At 45.4% G+C, this 20,483-nt stretch overlaps 1 protein-coding gene across 1 annotated transcript in view; it reads left to right on the top strand.

The window, feature by feature from the left end:
• The window catches only part of LOC138208260 (tenascin-like), a 49,077-nt gene extending 28,993 nt beyond the window's left edge, over positions 1-20,084 (top strand). Inside the window, 14 exon segments of the mRNA XM_069166022.1 lie at positions 499-671; positions 673-765; positions 6,621-6,894; positions 11,348-11,470; positions 12,703-12,846; positions 12,972-13,091; positions 13,185-13,328; positions 14,043-14,173; positions 14,266-14,398; positions 15,296-15,447; positions 15,751-15,847; positions 16,589-16,750; positions 17,375-17,538; positions 18,494-20,084. Of these exon segments, the coding sequence (XP_069022123.1) occupies positions 499-671; positions 673-765; positions 6,621-6,894; positions 11,348-11,470; positions 12,703-12,846; positions 12,972-13,091; positions 13,185-13,328; positions 14,043-14,173; positions 14,266-14,398; positions 15,296-15,447; positions 15,751-15,847; positions 16,589-16,750; positions 17,375-17,538; positions 18,494-18,604 (2,021 nt within the window). The 3' untranslated portion in view covers positions 18,605-20,084.
• Positions 20,085-20,483: the final 399 nt, after the last annotated feature.

The raw sequence follows: 20,483 nt of genomic DNA, 5'->3' as shown, positions 1-20,483 counted from the left end.
ATATTTTCGGACAATTTGTGGGATGTTTTGTGGATTTTTAAGAATAGATAATCGTCTCAAGCTGAATTTGACCGTGGACACTTATTCACGAGTCAGTTCAAAACGTAATCTGTATAGAAAAGTGGTAGTAACTTCCAGCTCCGAAAAATGATGCGGAAGTGCGATACCAGCGAGTGCCACTAGAGGTCGGCTCCAAAAAGCCTCCAGCTCCATAGACTCCCATTCAACTTCTCTCATCAAATCCAAAGTGAATAAAATGTGTCCATCAGTTATCTCGGTGTTGTTAGCTAAAGTCACTCCTTCTTCTTAGTTTTCTGGAGGTCCATCTGAAAATAATCCCTCATTCATTAGAAAAGAAGATTCAAGAAGACCTGTTTTTGGTATAAAACTTGTTCCTTCTTTATAAAAAAAAACTTCTTACGTCTAAGAGAATGTTAGTAGAGTATATATATATAAAAAAAAAATGAATATAAAAAAATGTGACGTCTACCCCGGCAGCCCTGGACGCCCCGAAGGACCTGACCGTTACCGAGGTGACCGAGACCACCATGGCGCTGGAGTGGAGCCGCCCCGTGGCCAAGATGGACTCCTTCCGGCTGGTCTTCGTCTCCGCCGACGGCCACAGGGCCGAGGACGTGGTCCCGGGCGGCCTCGAAACTCACACCCTGACGGGGCCTGACGCCCGGCATGCTGTACACCATCAGCATCACGGCGGAGAGGGGCCGCAAGACCAGCGTCCCCCCGCCGTCATCTCGGCACCCACAGGTCAGCGCCGCCCAAAAAAAAACAACACACGCTCTTTAAAAAAAAAGAGTTTTCTACGAAGCAGCGTGTTTAACGCTACCGTGAGGGAGGCAGGTTTATAGTTCGTGGAAATGTGAATTTTTCTAGAGCAGTTTGTCCAGCTCGACAAAAAAAAAAATCTTATTTTCTCACTCATCCCTGGTGGCACGCAGCCGCGCAGGAACATCCTCCACGGTTGCTTCGGCAACTGTTCCAGGTCGATTTAAACGCGACGTCGCGCGGAAATGTTCTCAGAAAGCCGAGCGGGGTGAAAAAACACACGACCGTCTGCGCGCCGCGTCTCCAGCTCCGAGCCGAGACGTGGCGGTGCGGCGGCGCTCGGTATCTGTCGCGCCGCTGTTTTCCGTGAGGTTTTTCTTAGCTGGTGGTTTAAAGACCAAAGAGAAGAAGAAGGAGAGAAGAGCTCGTTAACCATAGGTTCATTTTTTTTTTTTTTGTCCTTCAGTACTGCAGCCAAACCGAGGCAATGAATCGAAGTCATTGTTAGCTTCTGAATGTAAGTCACTCTGTCTCCATCCTCCATCCCCCCCCCACCCCCCCGCTCACCTCCCCTCTCCCCTCCCCCCCCATCAAGGCTCATTTATAGCATGTGGAAATATTTTCCTTTTTTCTTTCGCCTCCCGCCCCCCGTTTATTTTTTAAACTAAAACAAGAAAAGACAAATGAGGTGATTGTGGCATATATTTTTTTTTGTGCTGCGGTTCGGGTGGTGGGGGGGGGGGGGGGCTCCAAGTCAAATATTTCGCAAGTAAAATCTTCCAGTTATGCAACGAGCGCCCATTAAACGCACGGCCGCGGGCAGAAATCGATACGGCATGAGGGGGGGAAAAAAAGCTTCTTATTTATTTATTTTATTTTTTATTTTTTGCACTATTTTTTTGTTGGTGTATTTTTGGGGGATTGCGCGCTGCCAAGAAGAAGAAGAAGAAGAAGAAGAAGAAGAAGAAGAAGAAGGAGAAGAAGGAGAGAGCCCCGAGTTTCTGCGTGTGTGATGGTGGATGAGAGCTGCACGTGCATGCGTCCACTCTTTACGTCCACTTGTGTGTGTGGTCATGTGCGTCTCCGATGATTGAGAGACTGAGCGGCAAAGAAAAAGACCGAGATAGAGTGTGTGTTGTGTGTGTGTGTGTGTGTGTGTGTGTGTGTGTGTGTGTGTGTGTGTGGCTGGGGGGGATTGTACGGCCATGTGTGCGAGCCCCCCCCCCCCCCTGCACAATGCTCATTCATGTGATAATTGTTGGCGTGAGCCCCGCTCCCCTCTGGTTTTGTGTGATTTGACCGCGATGAACTGTGGGTCTGTCAGATAAAAAGACCACATGCTGAGACTCCTGTTAAAACATTGTCTATGAAAACAAAACAAAAAAAAATCAGCAGCTCCCCTCTTAATCCACCGCCCCGGCCGATCCGCAAACCCTTTATCGTCTCCAGACACGTAAGCGCAAACACGGATCACGCTCGTTTTGGGTTTTTTTTTTTTTGCAGGTGGGGGGGGGGGGGGGGGGGGGTTGGTTGGTTCTTCTGCTCGTACCTGACCTGTCATCGAAGAGGATTAAGATCGTGAATTTAACGTCAAGTGTTTTTTGGGTTTCTTTTCGAGGGGGAGTGACCTGCCTTCAAAAAAAACGTTTAAATTCAGATATTTGTAGAAGCAGAATGAAATAGTGGAATTAAAACATGGGGGGTGGGGGGGGGGGGATTCAGGAGATGCACGCCTGGATTATCATAATTTAAACTAATCAGCTGACTGGAAGAGTCACGAGACTCAGGAGACAATGACGGCAGTTGTTCCAACATTTAAACGCCCTTGTGGGTACAATTTTGGTACGAATCAGCAAAAAAAAAAAAAAAAAAGTTATGAATTTGTATGTTTGATCAGCAGAAACACATCCAGTGTTGTCAAATGTCAAAACACGCAGACACGACACACCTATTTTTAACTTCACTATAGCGTCGGCCCTCAGACGATGTCGCGACCTCTGATGTATGTTGTGAATAAAATCTCCATAAACCTGCTTGGAAATCACAGAAAAAAAAAGGACTCTCCATCTCTCTTCAGAACTTGCCTGAGAATTATCACATTTCTAAGTTTTCTTCAACAAATAACAAATCCAGTGTGAGTTGTCAGCGGGGTCTGTCGGTACACAACAAAGAGGAACTTCTCAAAGCAAATTCGGCATGTTTACTCTGTCCCAAAATGTTACCCAAACAAAAACAAAAAGGACTCTGGTATTACCCCCCCCCCCCCCCCACCCCCCCAGTGGCACTCAGTTACCTCATGAAAATGTGTTTTCTGACTTCTCGTTGGGTTTTCTGACTTCATTCGATTCTCCTCACGGAGAAACACAAACGCATGAACAAAGCAAGATCATCGTCCTTGCATGCGCCGACATGATCTGTGCGACGGTTGCAGACGCCGCCGTGGGGTGGAGGGGGTGGAGGGGGGAGGGTGGAGGGTGGAGAGGTGATTCAGGGTCTCAATTTAACGACTGGCACGTCCGACACGGATCAAATGGATGATATCAGAACGAGACGGGCGATATCTCGGGGGACCATTTGATTCTGTCATGATATGCATCTTTCGACTGCACGGTTTTAAACGCTTCAATCAAATGGAAAAAAAAAAAAAAAGGAGACGTTCCCGTCAAACGGGATCCACGAAACCATGTCGATGTCTTCTGGAGATCCGTCTCTCCGATTTCAACACAATGGAGCTAAATTGAATTCCGTCCGCGGTGGCTGCAGCTTTGTAAAAATGACGAACAACGTTAACAGCTGCATCTTTTTATGGACGCCAGCGTTCCCGTTAAGACAAAGAAACTTAGCTGTGGTCGGTTTTTTTTTTTGGTTTTTTGTTCTTCGTATTGAAGAAATTAGAAACCAAAGCGAGGAAAAGACAAACTCGCTGACATGTCTTTCATGCTGCGGCAAAGTCCCTGAAAACTTTTGACAGCACGTCTCTGGAAAGAAGTTGAATTTTTTTAAAGGTCTTTTTTTTTCTGAGAACATTTTGTTGAAACCACCATAAAGGAAATTCCATCCACCTCCATTAGAAGTTGAGAAAAAAAAAAAAAAAGCTAAAATCTCAGAGGCGGTCTTTGCTAAACCTCCACCAATAAAACCAAAACTTCTCAGCATGGCTGGATACTACTACGTATACAAAAAAATACAAAAATTCAGTATGTTATTAAGTGAAAATGTGTTCTCTCAAATTATATAAACATCTACTTAAATTGAGAAGCCAGCTAAATATCTCTTTAGCCAGCTGAATGCATGTAGAAAATTAAAGAGGTATTTCGCTAACCGTCTGCTTGCTTCTTTAAAAAGAAGTTTAAGTTTGCCTTTCCTTTTAAATTATATATATTATATTTACAATATATAAAACCTCGTTGCAAGTATTTATTGGTGATCTCAGTTCGTTTAGTTATTTTTAGCTAGCTTTCTTTTAGCCTTTTTAACGTGAAGCTACAGTTGTTCTTTTTTTCCCCCGAATAAGTTAAAACTTTACGTTCAGAGGAAATTTAACCAAATAACATTTTCATTTTGCTTCTTAATTTATAGTCAGTATGCAAACAATTATTAAATGGTTTATAAAATACTACTGTTGTTTTTTTTTTTTTTTTTAATTGTGAAGCCATGAGGACATTTTTAAGTGTTTAATAACACAAGTTGTATTATTTTGTTTGTTTTTTTAATTGTGAAGCCATGAGGACATTTTTAAGTGTTTAATAACATAAGTTGTATTATCTTGTTTGTTTTTAATCTGCTAACACACGAGAAAGAGTTATGAAAAATATCATTTCTTTTCACAACTATATTTAGAGCGCTACAAACCGTTCATTAAATGAAACCGTATCGCTGCTTTTATATGCTAAATCGGGGGAATTAAAGTAAAGTGTTGTTGCAGTGAGGATTATTTTCAAAATCTCTAAAGTTTGCAGTTCGGTTCTTCTGACTCTCGTCACGCTTCAGAGCCAGAAACTCATCAGACACATCTTATCTTCCTCTTTTTTTTTCTCTCTCTCTCCATGTGAGCTCTGTGATCAGCTGATTTCAGCCAGAGCCCCCCCCTCCCCCCTCCTTCCCCTCCAACCCATCACATTCCTATTGTCTGCCATCCCATTTACTGTCCACTCTGCTGGCTCAGTGGAAAGAGGCTAATGGACGCCTTGATGTTTACCTGTGCCATCTATCTCCGTCTCTTTCTAATCCACTCTCTAATTGCTTGCGCACACAATGGACTCCAATTACTGAGCTGCTGCATGAAGCTCTGCATGACCCCCCCCTCCCAACCCCCCTCCCCCCCCTTTAGGTTTGAAGTGGACAGTGTACTTCTGCCTCACCGGCCGGGCTACGCTGCACCTTCAAATGTTAATGGCTCATTCACGGCCATTAATGCGCACGAGCTGCATCAGCATGTCCACGCCGCTCTGTCTTCCACGTCTTCCCACTTATATGGTAATACGGAGGAGATGGCTTCAGGCGGCCATTGATAATGAGGCTGTTTGTTCCCTGTGGCCTTTTGTAGTGGAAATACGGAAATATTTCCACTCCAGACAAAAGTGAAGGCCTTTCTTTTACCTCTTTTCTCTCCACAGCAGCAAAAATGAAATGATTGAAATACAAATGAGAGATCATCAGTGGTGAACCCTTTTTTCTTTTTTTTTTTTTACAGAGGACTCATTCACTGAGTTCTGCCTTGTTTGTTTTTATGTTTCAAATGTGCATTGTTATCGACATGACAGGTTGAAGTAGAGTTCAGGAGTGTTTGTGTGTGTGTGTGTGTGTGTGTGTGTGTGTGTGTGTGTGTGTGTGTGTGTGTGTGTGTTGTAAAGTTTGACTGATGTTTGGAGCCAATTCTGTTTTGTTTTTTTGGAATAGTTTTTGTTTTCCCGGAGTTAAACCTGAACTCTAGTGGGAGTTAAAATGTTTAACTTTTACCTTGAGCTGTTTTAATGTGAACTCTTTCAGTGTTAACACTTAAAATGCTGTATTATTTGACACTTATAGAGTTCAAATTTCATAACTATGAAGGTTTCGGATAGAAATGACTACAAATTACCAACATATTTTTCATGCATCTACGCATGATGAATACATATTCCTGTGTCACAGGCTAGAAGCTAACCAATGGCTGAGTGGGACTGTGACAGGTATATATGAGCTTCCTACCTTGTTTCATTGAAGTTCTGAATCACAGCTCCATTTTATGTATCATTATGTCTTCATTGAAATGTTCCAAAACGGCGTGTTTTAACAAAAGTAAATATTATTTATCCTCGTCACTTAGATTTAACTTGGTTGTTTTATTCTCCAAAGTTACGAAGAAATAACGAAGGCCTGCTGGGAAATGCTAATACTGCAACAAAGCTGCACGGTAAACAGCAGGAGTAGTTTTGAATCGTGCTCCTCAACACACGGCGAATGAACACGGAAATATGACTTCACTAAAGAGTATCTCTGAACACCAGCTTAAAAGTTATGAAGAAAAAATGAAGGCATGCTGGGAAATGCTAATACGGCAGCAAAGCTGCACGGTAAACAGCAGGAGTCGTGTTGAACCGTGTTTCTTAACACCCAGCGAATGAAAACTGAAATATTACTAACACAAGTTGCAGTTTAACTTAGAAACTAAACTCCCAAAATCGAACCGTTTCCCTCCAAAACATTCCACTCCAGAAAATGCGCCGCGTGTCAGTCGAGTTTCCGTCCAAGAAGTCCGGCATCGGCATCTGAACCTTTTTTGTGTGTGTGTGTGTGTGTGTGTGTGTGTGTGTGTTGACTCTGTATGTCGTTGATGTGTTTGTCATCACCCAGAGGAGAAGAAGCCTGAGGTGACCAACGTCACAATCAGCGACGTGTCGTGGGACAGCTTCCTCCTGTCCTGGTCCGCCGAGGACGGGGCGTTCGAGGCCTTTCTGGTCGAGGTGACCGACGCGGAGACGGGCGCCGAGTGGCAGAACCACACGGCGCCCGCCGACGCTCGCGGCCTCGCCGTCTCGGGCCTCTCGCCCGCCACCTGGTACAGGGCCAATCTGTACGGGGTGCACAGGGGCGCCGTCTTAGACCCCGTCTTTGCAGAAACCATCACAGGTATCAACGCCGTCCACGCTGGGACCCGCCGCTCTTTTTCCTTTCGCTTCCCTTCTTCCTTTGCTGCACACAGAGAATTAACCCGTGCTTCTCCCTGAGGACTTTTCCAAATGACAGTTGTCAGCGGTGTTTGCCTATTCATAGAAATCTCATCGTCTCTAATATGTCTTATGGAAATGCTTTTTCTCCTTACAGAAATGTCACTCTTTACAGTTGATTTCAAGAAATATGCTAAAAAGAAAATGATCCAGAGAACTTGGAAGCAAAACGAGACCTGAAACTTCACAGACGGGGATGAAAATAGCTGCTTTCGCTCGTCCCCCCCCGCGGACACGTTCGGAGGCAACAATTGTCCACCTTCAGCGTCGCGAGTACGTTCGTATACGAAGACAATCAACCCGTCAGCCGCCGCGGTGGAGGTTATTCTTCGCCTTCCAGACGGCGTGCGCGATTTCCAGGCGACACCCACTCGTCAGCCGTCCATCACGCACGTTTCGCCTTCCTTTTGATGCGGTGGGGAAATCGTGAAACGGGGCGAACGCGCCGCCGCCGCCCGGCAGCACCCACACAAAACCCAATTCAATCTATATTAGTCCAGCCGCAGATCCGCCTCTGAGCCGTCAGCCCGGCGGTACGAGTCCGTGACGTGAACGGGCAGAAAACACGTAAAAATGAAAAAAAAAATAAAAATGCAGCTTTAACTGCGGGAACAACAGGTGCACCGGACTCCCCTCCGATCACTGGTCATTATCACAGTGTGTGCCTAATAGGAGGGTCGTACACAGGGACGCCAAAAAAAAACACAAACCCCCCCCCCCCCCCCCCCGGCTAATAACGCCCCCCCGCGGTGCAGCGTCTCAAAACAAAACGCGACACCTCGACGTCCCCGTCGAGTCGAGACCTCGTGAAAACTTCTCGCCCGGACGAGAAGGTCGATAATAGTTGTTTTATTTTTTTTTCCCCAAATGTCTGCATCTATTTAAAACATTATCATTCAGCATTTCACTGATGTTGGATCAGTCAAGTGGAAGAAAGATGGCTGAGGACTGACAGAGAGAGAGTGAAAAAAACAACAACAAAAAAAACCCCCAAACCAAACCCTGAGGCGCTTTTGTCACTTTGTGTGAGGCCTCTCGTCTGTATGCATCTCCAGCTCCCTCCGGCCCGGACCGGCTCTTCATTCTCATGCCGCCGTTGCCCCCTTTGGGCTCCGGTGCCGTGGGTGCCAGAGGGGTTCTTCTGGGGCCACGCAGAATATGGCATGCGCTCAACACGGCCCCCATTGTCCGCATGCTAATAGGTGCGGCGAAAAAACCATCTTAACATTTTTTTTTCATTAGCATCGCTTAATCCATAAAACATTCCTGCTCGGTTGAATACGAGCGGTGGACTAATTTGATTACGTTATGCACGGTGGTCATCGCCGGAGGAAGACGTCGAGGGGTGGGGTGGTGGTGGTGGTGGTGGGGGGGGGGGGGGGGGGGGGAATTAAAGTCCTCCGGCTGAAAAAAAAAAAAAGGGGGAGCGAGGGAAACTTTGATCAACAGAGAGGGAGTTTTTTCTTTTTTTTCATACAACGAGTGATTGATGGAGCCACAAAAGAGATGTGGACGGCACCCAGGAACGGAGCCCGGGCCCGCTTTGCGATTCGTATCACCGCGAGTTATCGGACGACACTGGAACCGGGCCCCGTGGTTCGGCTCGCAGGCCCCCACCCCACCCAACCCAACCCCCCCCCGCACCCCCCTTTTCAAGCAGGTTAGCTGGCGCCAGAGCGTATACCTCCTCCATAAACAGGCTTCTTTTTGTGAAGGGGGAATTGTGTTCCCTCAGGTCTTGAAGGGAGGTTAGACAAGTTGGTGGTGGTGGTGGGGGTGGTGGTGGGGGTGGGAGGGTGAAATCAGTAGCAAAGCTAGCGCATGTTAGCTGATGGATGTGGCCCTCCTCCCTCTCTTCCACTGACCAGCTAAAGCCGCCCGGCGGCTAATGAAGAGTGACAGCTCCCTGGGATTTGTCTGCTCCGCTTCTCATTTCCACCCGCTTCTTCTCACCAACAAATGCCTCGTGCTTTTTTTTCTTCTCCCCCCCCCTCACAATAAAAAAGAGGGTTTCAGGCGAGTTCAAGGACCCCTGAGACCCTCGCACTGGGCCGAGTGTTTTAATGAGCAGTAGGGCTTTATTGAGCTTTTCCTGAGCCCATATATATATATATATATATATATATATATATCCTCTTCTGTCCAGACTGCGTTTAAAAAAAGCTGCGTCCGGTCCGTGTGTCCATCTGCGCCGCTACCGGACGTTTTTTCTCCGGCTAATTAGCTGCAGCGGTCTCATCCTCTGGAGAAACTGGGCTTTTTTTTTTTCTTCCTCCTCCGGCAACTGAAGGCTCCTGCTGTCTCCCAACCTTCTCTTTCCTACCGCTGAAATTATTAGCTGCAACTAATGGCCGCTTAACTACCAGCTCTGACGGCTCCACGTGCAACTCACACGTCCCATCTGGACGAACGCAGTTTAGATGTCTCCACCATCCCGTCCGGTTTGTCGCGGCCCCGCGCTGACTGGAGCTGGCCGTCGTTCGACTGTGAAATTCCTCGCAGGCTTCAAGTGAATGTGAAGCATTTTGTTTGATTTAGATTATTTCAAGTGCAGCACGCGCAACTTCAACAAGATCTTTTGCGAAGACACGCGGGTTCGTGTCACGGTGCAAATTTCCGGCGCGACAAATTTCCGCCGTCTCCGACCGCCTCGTCGGAGAGATAAGTGAACGTCAACAAAAGGCACAAAAAACCCCCCAAAAAAAATCGATTATTATGCAGAATTTTTCCAAAAAAAGACGTCTGGTTTAGCGCCTCCGTTCCCAAACTTCATTTCTTCGTTCTGTTGTTCTTCTTGCACTAAAAAAACTCTTTTCCGCTCTGAAAACTTGATTTTTGCTGCCGTGTCGTCCAAATGTCAAAAACACCCTTCAGATCCACAGAGGAAGGAAAAAAAAAAACTCACTTTGCCCCCCCCCCTCCCCCCCGCTGTCACTCAGAGGCCGAGCCGGAGGTGCAGGCCCTGCTCGTCTCCGACGTCACCCCCGACAGCTTTAGGCTGGCCTGGGTGGCCGAAGACGACGCCTTCGACACCTTCGTCGTCATGGTGAGCCCGGCCGAGGGCCCGGGCCGGCCCAGGGAGCTGGTGCTGGTCGGCGAAGAGAGGAGCGCGGAGGTGACGGACCTCGCCGAGGACGCCGAGTACAAAATCGAGATCTTTGGGCTGGTTTTGGGACGACGCTCCAAGTCCGTAACGGACGGGGCGAGAACAGGTACAAAAGGACCGGGAGCGACGAGGAGCCGCGAGATGGAGCTTCGTCTTGTCGACCGGTGTCTTCGAGCTGTGTCCTAACATTCGTCCTCGACGTCGCTGATCTTGTTTTCGTCTGACTAACCCGGGCCACCGAAGCGTCGCGCTATCCGTCCTGAGGCGCCGTACGTGTAAAATGTGTCGGGGTTGTTGTTTTGTGTTGGGACGTGTCTGTCGGAGCTCCTGAGTGGTCCCGGCGGGTACCTGAGCCCGGACGGGTTCGACACGGAAAACACGCCGCCGATCACGAATCAGACTGATTGTGTTGTTCCTGTTTTGTTTTCTTTAAAGCCCCCGATGGTCTAAATGCTACTCCATGTCCATTTTAAGGAACGCTGAATCTCTCCACATAAAGGGATCCATCAGCGGAGCAGCTTCAAACCCCCAAAAAACAAAAAAAACCTCCTATTGTCAGTCGACCCCCACTCAGGACATTCGCTCCTTTCTTTGCTGCTTTTCGTTGTGTCGTCTCCGTCCGGTCGTCCTCCCAAAGTGTTGTCTTTGACTGCCCGGCCCCCCCCTCCCCATGTGTCAGTGTCTCTCTTTGTAAAGGAGGTGGTGGTGGTTGTCCGTGTCACATAAAACGGGTGTCTACCCCTTGCGTCCCCTCGTCCTGCCCGAGGGGACGGCTTTACTCTTTGGGTTGCGTGGCGCACGTTTCACTTTTGTGTTGCCATGAAATGGGGGCAAGTTAATCTCCTCAGGTCTGTCACGCAAGATACTGCAGCTCGCTGTGAACTGGGAAGGGTCTCGTCTCCCTGTCGGTGAGCCCGGTGCCTCCCCAGGCCTCCTTTGTCTGTCTTACCTCGCTCTTTCTCTCTCTTTTTCCCCCCCTCCTGCTCTGAAACGAGTGCTTCTCCACTCGTAGTGGATCTGCCCTTCGCTGCAATAACAGAATCTGTCTTTTTCTTGTCCGCTGCTTTCAGGAAATATTCCATCCCTCTGTATTTATTTATTTAATTTTTTTTCCTGCTTATACTCGTCGTAAGAAGGCAGTACACTTATTGACTAAATCTTCTGTCCCCCCCCCTCCCCCCCATCTCCACCCCCTCCTCCCACCTGCTGTTTCTGGTTTTTTTTTGTTTTTTTTTTTATTTGGTGCCAGACATGGGCTCACCAAAGGGCATCCGCTTCTCCGACGTCACCGACACGTCCGCCACCGTCCACTGGGTGACTCCGAGGGCCCGGGTGGACAGCTACCGGGTCACGTACGTGCCCGCCCACGGAGGTTAGTGGCGGCGGGATATTCCTGCTGTGCTCTGCTTCTGCTTTTTTTTTTTTTTTTTTTTTTAAATCAGCCAAAGTTGAACTGACCTGGAAAGCAAAATAAAGTTTTACCCTTCAGCTGCACCCCAAAGAGAGAAAAAAAATAAATGCAGCATAAGTTTATATTGATGACTTTATCGCCAAGTAAGGACTCTCACAGCTCCTCACAGTCCAATCAGGTCATGACTCTTTTGTCCATTGAGAGACTGATGCTGCCCCCTACTGACTAGTCCCAGGCGTTTCATCTGAATAAGGGACTTGAGACGACAAAATACTGAAGTAATTAGAAGTAAAGTTAGCTGATAACCACATTAAATGTGACGGTTTACGAAGTGAAGACAACCCTTAAATAAGCCACTCCCCCTTTAATTAATCCAGTTACGGTGTTGCCCAACGTCAAACAGAATTAAAACAAATTAGACAGCCTTTAAAAAGATTTATACCCAAATAAAAAAAAGAAAAGAAAAACAATATGAAGTCAAACAAGACATGAGGATATTCACGAGCTGTAATTAATGTTTGAAAAGAAATAAAACTCGATGATATTTCCATTTTTAGAACACAGCTCAAGGAGCTTCAAATGTCATCATCATCATCATCATCATCATCCTCATCATCATCATCATCATCATCAGTGCACAGATAAAAAGTCCCTGCGTTGAATTGAAATCTTCTTCTGACCTTTCAGTCACAGAACAAAGAGCAATGAAGACAAGAGACTGAATTAATGACATCATAATGATGTTTACAATTTACGGCAAAACTGTAAGAGCAAGAGATTAAGAGTGAAATATCATCGGTGCTTGAGGAAAAAGATAGATAATAGATAGATAGATACTTATTTACCAACGTACTTACTTACTTACCTGAATACTTGCTTCCGTACGTACTTGCTTATTTACGTACTTGCATACTTGTGTACTTAATTTCTCGTGTACTTTATCACACGTACTTACTTAAAGTCTTGCATACTTCATTTCTTATGACTTGTGTATTTATTTACTTCCTTACAGCCCAGCCCGGCAGCTTAAAAAAAAAATTCCACCTATAATAAATGAATATATCAATAAAATGATAAAGTGTGCGAAGTTAAAAAAAAAAAAAAAAAAAGAAGCCATCTTTTAATGAAAAGTTTACTGCTTCAGCTCGGCTTTCTCACATTTCACCTTCATTCAACCCGTTTCGAACTCTCAGGTAACGCGAAGACGCTGACGGCGGACGGCTCGGAGTCTCAGATCGTGTTGCCCAACCTGACGCCCGGGGTCACGTACGAGGTCACTGTGGTCGCCGTCAAGGGTCAGAGGGAGAGCGAGCCGGGATCCGACAGCGTCACCACGGGTGGCTCAACACTGCAACACACACCGTCCTTATCTGAAGGCCAGTACTCTGCCTGGATCTGTCTGACCGTGTGTGTGTGTGTGCGTGTGTGTGCGTGTGTGTGTGTGTGTGTGTGTGTGTTACAGCTCTGGATAAGCCCCGCGGTCTGACTGCGGTCAACATCACCCACACCGAAGCGCTGCTGCTCTGGCAGCCGGCCATCGCTACGGTCGACGGCTACGTCATCACCTACAGCGCCGACACGGGTACGTACGACACGAAATCACGCAAACGGTAAAACGACGTCGTGAGAAAACAAAAAAACTTTTGAGGTTTTTCTCTTTCTGTCCGTGTCGCAGTGGCTCCGGTGATGGAGCGAGTGTCGGGAAACGTGGTGGAGTTCGAGATGATCTCGCTGACGCCGGCGACGCGCTACACCGTGAAGGTTTACGCCGTGAGGGACCTGGCCAAGAGCGCCGCCACCACGACTGAGTTCACCACCGGTCGGTTTCAGGCAAACTTAAATGTCCTTTTTTTTTTTTTTTTTTTTTTTTCCCAACTACAGCTGAAACTCAAAAGAGAGTAAATTCGGCAGAAATCCAGTCGCACCTTCGAATGCTCATTAACTACTTTCTTCATGTTTGGTGAAAACATTCACTTGATACCAATGAGGAAATGAGTAGATTCTGGGAGCAGAGGTCACGTTGACCTCAATTCCTTCAAACTTGGCAAAAGCATTAACGTGGTACCAACGACGACCTGATAGGATTTTGGTGGACAAAGGTTAAAGGTCAAGGTCCCTGCCCCCATCACTTTGGCCTACGCTCATGAACGCGATATTTTCAGCAACATCTGGAAGGAATTTCTTCAAATTTGTCACAATTGTTCAATTTTACCCCCGAGAATGAACTGCTAAGACTTTGGTGGTCAAAAGTCAAAGGTCAAAATGAGTTCACAGGAACGCCTTGGAGGAATCTCCACAAGTGTGGCTCAAACATGCATGAACTGCATGAACTAGAATCTGAGTGGTTGGCGGGTTTATTTATTTTTTTACATGTAAACAAGTCGTCCACACGCCAGAGGTTCAACAGTTCTGCGATGTCATGTGGAAATAATAAAAAAAAAATAAAAATAAACGACAGAAGCAGCTGACAAGATGAATTAAAAAGTTGTGCGACGTGAAGTCGGCGCCTTTTAAAGAGCTGTTGTGTCCTCAGACGTGGACGCCCCGCTGGACCTGGCAGCCAGCAACATCCAGACGGAGAACAGCCTGCTGACCTGGAAGCCGCCGCGCGCCGACATCACCGGCTACATCCTCAGCTACCAGGCGGCGGGCGGCGCCATGCGGGTCGGTGAACACCGGGACTCCTCCGACGTCGCGTCGACGTCGATCAGCGAAGTAATAAAACGCGTTCTGTTTTGTTTTGTTCCGTCCTGCAGGAGGTGGTCCTGAGTCCCACCGCCGTGTCGTACAACATGGCTCAGCTCACAGCCTCCACGGAGTACTCAGTCATGCTGCAGGCCATCGCCGGGCCCAAGAGGAGCAGAGTCATCACCACTGTCTTCACCACCAGTGAGTTGGCCTGTCTTCATTTTTTTTGGTGTGTCCAGACAACTCGGACCTGTCAGCATGGGTTGCCGCGGTAACGACGTAGCTACGCCGATGACACGGCTAATTACGTAAAGCCAGACACAAGTAACAGTGTGTAACTGTGCAACTGGATGAAACTTTGTTCTCACTCAGACAAGAGTATAAAGAAACTTTTTATAGTGTTTTTTTTTTTTTTTTTTTTTTTTTTTTTTAACACAAACCATGTCCTGTTACACAATCTGTCCACTGCAAAAAAAAAAAAATCCCCTACAAGAAACAACACGAAAGATTCTCTTCCCCTAAAACCAGTTTACTCATGAAAATGTAGATACAACCAAAATGTATTTAACGTATAGCTTCATATGACAAAGAAATTGTCGGTAATTCATGTTAAAACTGCTTAAAACAGAATTATTTATCATTGTTATTGCCATTGTCACCCGTTTAGGAGTTTAAATCTTGAAACGTGGACCATCAATAATCTTCTTAAAACCTTAAAATAAGAAAAACTCTTACACAGTGATATTTTATAAATGCTTCTTCACTTTTAAAGAACGTAAAATCCAGAATGTTTGTCATCTAATTCCGATTATTTTAGGGGATTCATCTCCCAAATAAGAGCTGAACCATGTTGAAATAAGAGTTCTTAAAGGAGCAAGTGCGCAGGATTTAGTGCCATCTAGTGGCGAGGTCGCAGACTTTGCCTCAAGGTCACCTCCTAACTAGTGTTGTGTTTAGGAATAAATCTCATTGAATCAAATAATCTTGTCAAACACCAGAGCCACTTATCAGATTTATTTTAAGGCAACTTGTGTGTGTGTGTGTGTGTGTGTGTGTGTGTGTGTGTGTGTGTGTGTGTGTGTGTGTGTGTGTGTGTAGCCGGCGTGCTGTACAGATTCCCCCGGGACTGCTCCCAGGCCCTGCTGAACGGCGACACCTCCTCGGGCCTGTACACCGTGTACCTGGGCGGAGACGAGAGCCAGCCGCTGCAGGTCTACTGCGACATGAGCAGCGACGGAGGCGGATGGATCGTAAGTCCGCCGGCCGACCTGGACGTTGAAATAAATCCACATTCAGTATGTGTTGACGTGTAAAAAACAACAACAACAACAACAACAAAAACGGACCCTGCCGGTTTCAAAATACAACAAAACAAACAAAAAGCACAAAACAAAATGCTGAGAATTTACTGAGAATATTTAACATTTTGATTCATTTCTCTTTACTTTTACTTTCAGCTTCTCGTTTTGTTTTGAAAACCCGATAACACAAAGCTCGTATCTGCGAGACGTGAGGTTATTTATCGGTTGTTTTTGTTTTGTTTCCTTTTGCAGGTTTTCCTCCGACGACAGAGTGGCCGACTGGAGTTTTTCCGCAACTGGAAGAATTACACCGCCGGCTTCGGAGACATGAACGATGAATTCTGGCTCGGTAAGTCCTTCAAAATGCTCAAAATTTCGAGAGTTCAGTTTTACTGAATTCACATGAACCTCCCGCCCAGTTGTACGTGGTACTTGGTCCAGTCGGGTCCAAAACCATTGAAAACGTACGTAAATAATCAGAACAAAGTAAATCTCGATTGTGATTGGTGTATGTACTGTAATTGTATTGTAAATTTATGGTCTTGAGTCGGCTTAATCTTAATTTATCTTCATCGAAATGTTCCGAAAGATTTATGTTTATTTGACCATAAATGTAAATGTCTGTCAAACACTAATATTTATGTCATTTGGTTGCTTTATTCGCAAAAGTTACCAATGAAGAGGGCATGCTGGGAAATGTGAGAAAAAGGGAGCCCACAAAAGACAAAACGCACAACTCCTCCGTAAAAACTCTCATCAGCCCGTTTGCATCAAAAACGTTCGCGAGTCGATGTAGCCAAGAAAAAAAAGACACAATCTTATTTTATAGTCGTGATATTAACAGGAGAATATTCATCTGTATGTTGTCAGCATTGCTAGAAATAAAATGGTGATATCTTTCTGTATGGTCATATCAGCCACCACACTGGTTTTATATCATTCAGTTTTATTCAAATTTAAAGTACGCCGCAGGAGGCATGAATCGGTAAACATTGGAATTACGCAATAAAATAAATACGCATGTTTGTTTACTTAAGTGTGAAATGTGATCAGATTTTGGTTGAAATCGTTTTGTCCGACGTCTCCTCAGGTCTGTCCAACCTGCACAAGATCACCGCCGGCGGTCAGTACGAGCTGCGAGTCGACCTGAGAGACAAAGGAGAGACGGCCTTCGCTCAGTACGACAAGTTCTCCGTGTCCGAGCCTCGGACCCGCTACAAAGTCCACGTGGGAGGATACAGCGGCACCGCAGGTTCAGACTCACAAATATATATTTTCATATTTAGTTAGCACTTGTTTTTCTCCTGTCAGACAATGACTCGTATATTTTTATGCGGTTTTTTTCAAGTTGACTTTTGATTTACAACGATCTTCTCTTTTATCATTTTTTCTTACAAAAACTGTAAAGTCTATCGACTCTCCGTCCTCTTTGCGTCGAGCGCTTTGATTGGCTGTTCAAACACTACAGGAAACGGTCACGCCACCGTGGACTCCGCCAACTTCTTCTGGTCCTTTAAATTGTGTTTCCATTTGAACTTTGGATACAGACTCTGTTTTACGGGATGCAGATGTGTTTTTTTTTTCTTCATATTATTTCTCTATATTTTTACATTATTGTCAAAAAGTGAGATTCGTCCACTTTAGTCCAATTTGTAAAATCTTGTAAATTCTTTTTTTTAATCAAATTTAGTTGAAGAAATCTTATTATCTAGATTTTATATTTTTTTGCCACATTTTGATCAATACTGTAACTAAACTGTAGAAGAATCCAAATCGTCTGTGTAGAAACAGACAATAATAGTAGAGATGAGCTGCTGTCTCCGGCCGGTTGACGGGTTCCTGACAGAAACTGTCGCTCTGCTGTGCGTGTTTGCAGGCGACTCGATGACCTACCACCACGGACGTCCGTTCTCCACCTTCGACCACGACAACGACATCGCCGTCACCAACTGCGCTCTGTCCTACAAGGGAGCCTTCTGGTATAAGAACTGCCACCGGGTCAACCTGATGGGACGATACGGGGACAACAGTCACAGCAAGGTAGCGCCGAGCCCACAGAGAGCCGACCGGACGGTCAGGGAGGGTCTCGGCGAGGCTTTCTGGGGCCGCTCAGGCCTTATGTACTTATTTGTGTCTTTACTTACTTACGTACTTACTTATTTATATATATTTACTTACTTTCATATTAACTTACTTACTTGTGTACTTACTAACTTCCGTAGTTACTTATTTAGTTAATTGCTTACTTATTTACTTACTTATATACTTATTTACTTACTTGCATACTTATTTACTTACTTACATATGAACTTATTTACTTGTGTACTTATTTATTTACTTACTTATGTACTTGCATACTTGCATACTTAGTTACATACTAAATTACTTATTTACTTCATTTCTTTTCTTACTTGCGTACTTACTTACTTGCGTAATTACTTACTTATGTACTTACTTACTTACATACTTATTTACTTGCTTACTTATTTACTTCATTCCTTTCTTACTTACCTCCGTACTTATTTACATGTGTACGTTTCCTGAGTCCCTGAGGTTCATTGGGCTTTCATTAGGATCTTAAAGGTTTTTGATCCATTGTTCTCGAGGCTCTTTCACTGTGTTTCTGAGGGAGTTTCACTGGTGACCCAGAAACACACTTTCATTTCAGGTTAGGTTGTCATTTGTAAAAAAAAAAATTAAAAAAAAAAAGTGAACAATTTACCCTAGTTTACCTTAAATCTGAAGTTTTACTGCAACTTAAAAAAAAAAACAAAAAAAAAAACATTTTTGCATCACAATTGTTTAGAAAAAAAACACTGCAAAATTGAACGCAAGTGATCACAACAATCACAGAAAAACTCGGAATAGTCTTGAGTTTCCCTCGATTGTTCAGCGTGGACGTTGACGTAGCATGAATCCGTGTCAGGATCACGTCGGCGGTCCTCCTCCTCATGCTCCACCCTCTCGTTTTCTACCTCCACCTCCTCCTCTGCAGGGCGTGAACTGGTTCCACTGGAAAGGCCACGAGCACTCCATCGAGTTCGCCGAGATGAAGATCCGGCCGTCCAACTTCAGAAACCTGGAGGGGAGGAGGAAACGATCATAGATGCAAAACTGACGACGACAACAACGGCAACGACGACAACAACTACAACAACAACAACAACAACAACTACAACAACAACAACAACAACAACTCTGCTCCTCCTCTGTCTGGACTCCCCACAAACCACCCGCCCTGCAGCGACCAAAGCCACTGCCGAGAGCCCCTGCTGCCTCCACGCAACACCACCGCCCCTCCCCTCCTCCCTCACAGGTCATCCTCCTCCATCCACCTGTGATGTACAAAATGTTGCCAGTGCGGAAATGCATGTAACAAAACTGGACTTTCAATTACAAAAAAAAGCCCACAACAGATTCCACTCACGCACCAAAGAGAAGCATCTCACCCGGTTTCAGATTCCCGTCTCTCGAGTTTTGCAGCATCCGTTGGGGAGGTCGTGAGCGCAGTCCGGGGCGTAACGTCATGTACAGTCATTTTTACATCCACGCCACGTTCAAAAGGGGGTTTCCCAGAAGACGAAAAAAAGACGGGCGGTTTTATAGCACTTCAAAGCGGTGATAACTCAGCTGGATCGTCAGAGAAAAATTCTATTCCCCTGTACGTTTATACATCCGATTTAAACGAGAGATATTCCTCAGATGGCACGGCTCACATGTCAAGATATCTCCATCTAACTTGCCATTTGTTTTTGTTTTTTGTCTTTGTGCGACTTAACTCGTCTCGGTGTCACTTTATCCTCCCCAGCCCCCCCCCCCCCACCCTCCCCCCCCTCCCCTCCAACCCCTCTCCTCCCTCTACATCTGATACATCTGAAGCGATAGAGGCGGAAACGTGAGGAGGAAAAAAGAAAAAAAAAGAAACAAGTGTTTTACCCTCCACCTCCCACGTCCACGTGGATCCCGACGTTTTTTTTCCATTCATCCCGTGAGCGACCTGAAGGCGTCACGTCCGCAGCCACAGTGTTGTGTTTAAAAAAAATAAAAAATAAAAAAAAGCAGAAGAAAAAAAACAAATGCTTTTTGTTTCTCTGATGAATCCGAGGCAGGACCTATTATTCAGTATATAAATAATGACATGCGGTGATTTTTATTTTTATTTTTTTTTGGTTGTTTCTTTTGGAATAAAAATGTGAATACAGTACATATATGTGGAACAAGAGAATGTTATGTGATGCTCGAAAACAAAAAGAGAAAAAAAAAAAAGGCCAACTCCAATTGATTCCCAGTTGTCATAGTTCGGTCTTGAAGCTTATGTTGATGAAAAATAGTGTTCGGAGAGGCCAAAACTAGAGAACTAGTTTCCTGTTTCTACCCCCCCCCCCTCTCCCGCCCACCCCCGCCCAACCCCCACAAATCCCCCCCCTCTCGCCCCCTCGCTAATGGCGAGATACTAAACCACTGACCGTCTAAAGAATGCCTGTGTAAATTAAGTTTGTTTTTATTGTTTTGTTTGTTTATAACTGGGTGAACAACAGGTGTTTCTCTGTAAACTGTATTACAATAAAACAGTTTGTTTAAAACGATGACGTTCACGGGTTTTGTCTCGACTCAGCTTTTGGCCGCGCCTCGTGGTCTTCCTCGGCGGGTGTCGAATTCAGTTGTCACCGTTTTATTATTCATCTTACTGGCAGAACTTTTACCCAGCAGCATCGATTTAACTAACTTATTAAATATACAGCGGGGATGTACCGACTCAAAAAGTGATGCGAGGAAATAAAGCTACTAAAATAATTGTAGGTTTCATCGTCACGTTGTACAAAACCGTTTCCCAAAAAGTTGGATTTTTTTTTTTTGTTCTATGAAAAAAATATGTGCTCATTTTGAATTTGATGCCAGCAACACATTTCCAAAAAATCGGGACAGGGGGCATGTTTACCACTGCGTTGCATCACCTGTTGTTTCTACAACACTCTGTACGCGTT

Source organism: Embiotoca jacksoni, unplaced genomic scaffold (genome assembly GCF_022577435.1).
Source record: "Embiotoca jacksoni isolate LCO1_2020_lvr unplaced genomic scaffold, fEmbJac1.0.p SCAF_37, whole genome shotgun sequence".
NCBI lineage: Eukaryota > Metazoa > Chordata > Actinopteri > Embiotocidae > Embiotoca > Embiotoca jacksoni.
The sequence above is the reverse complement of the archived record's forward strand: the minus strand, read 5'-3'. Positions and strand labels throughout refer to the sequence as shown.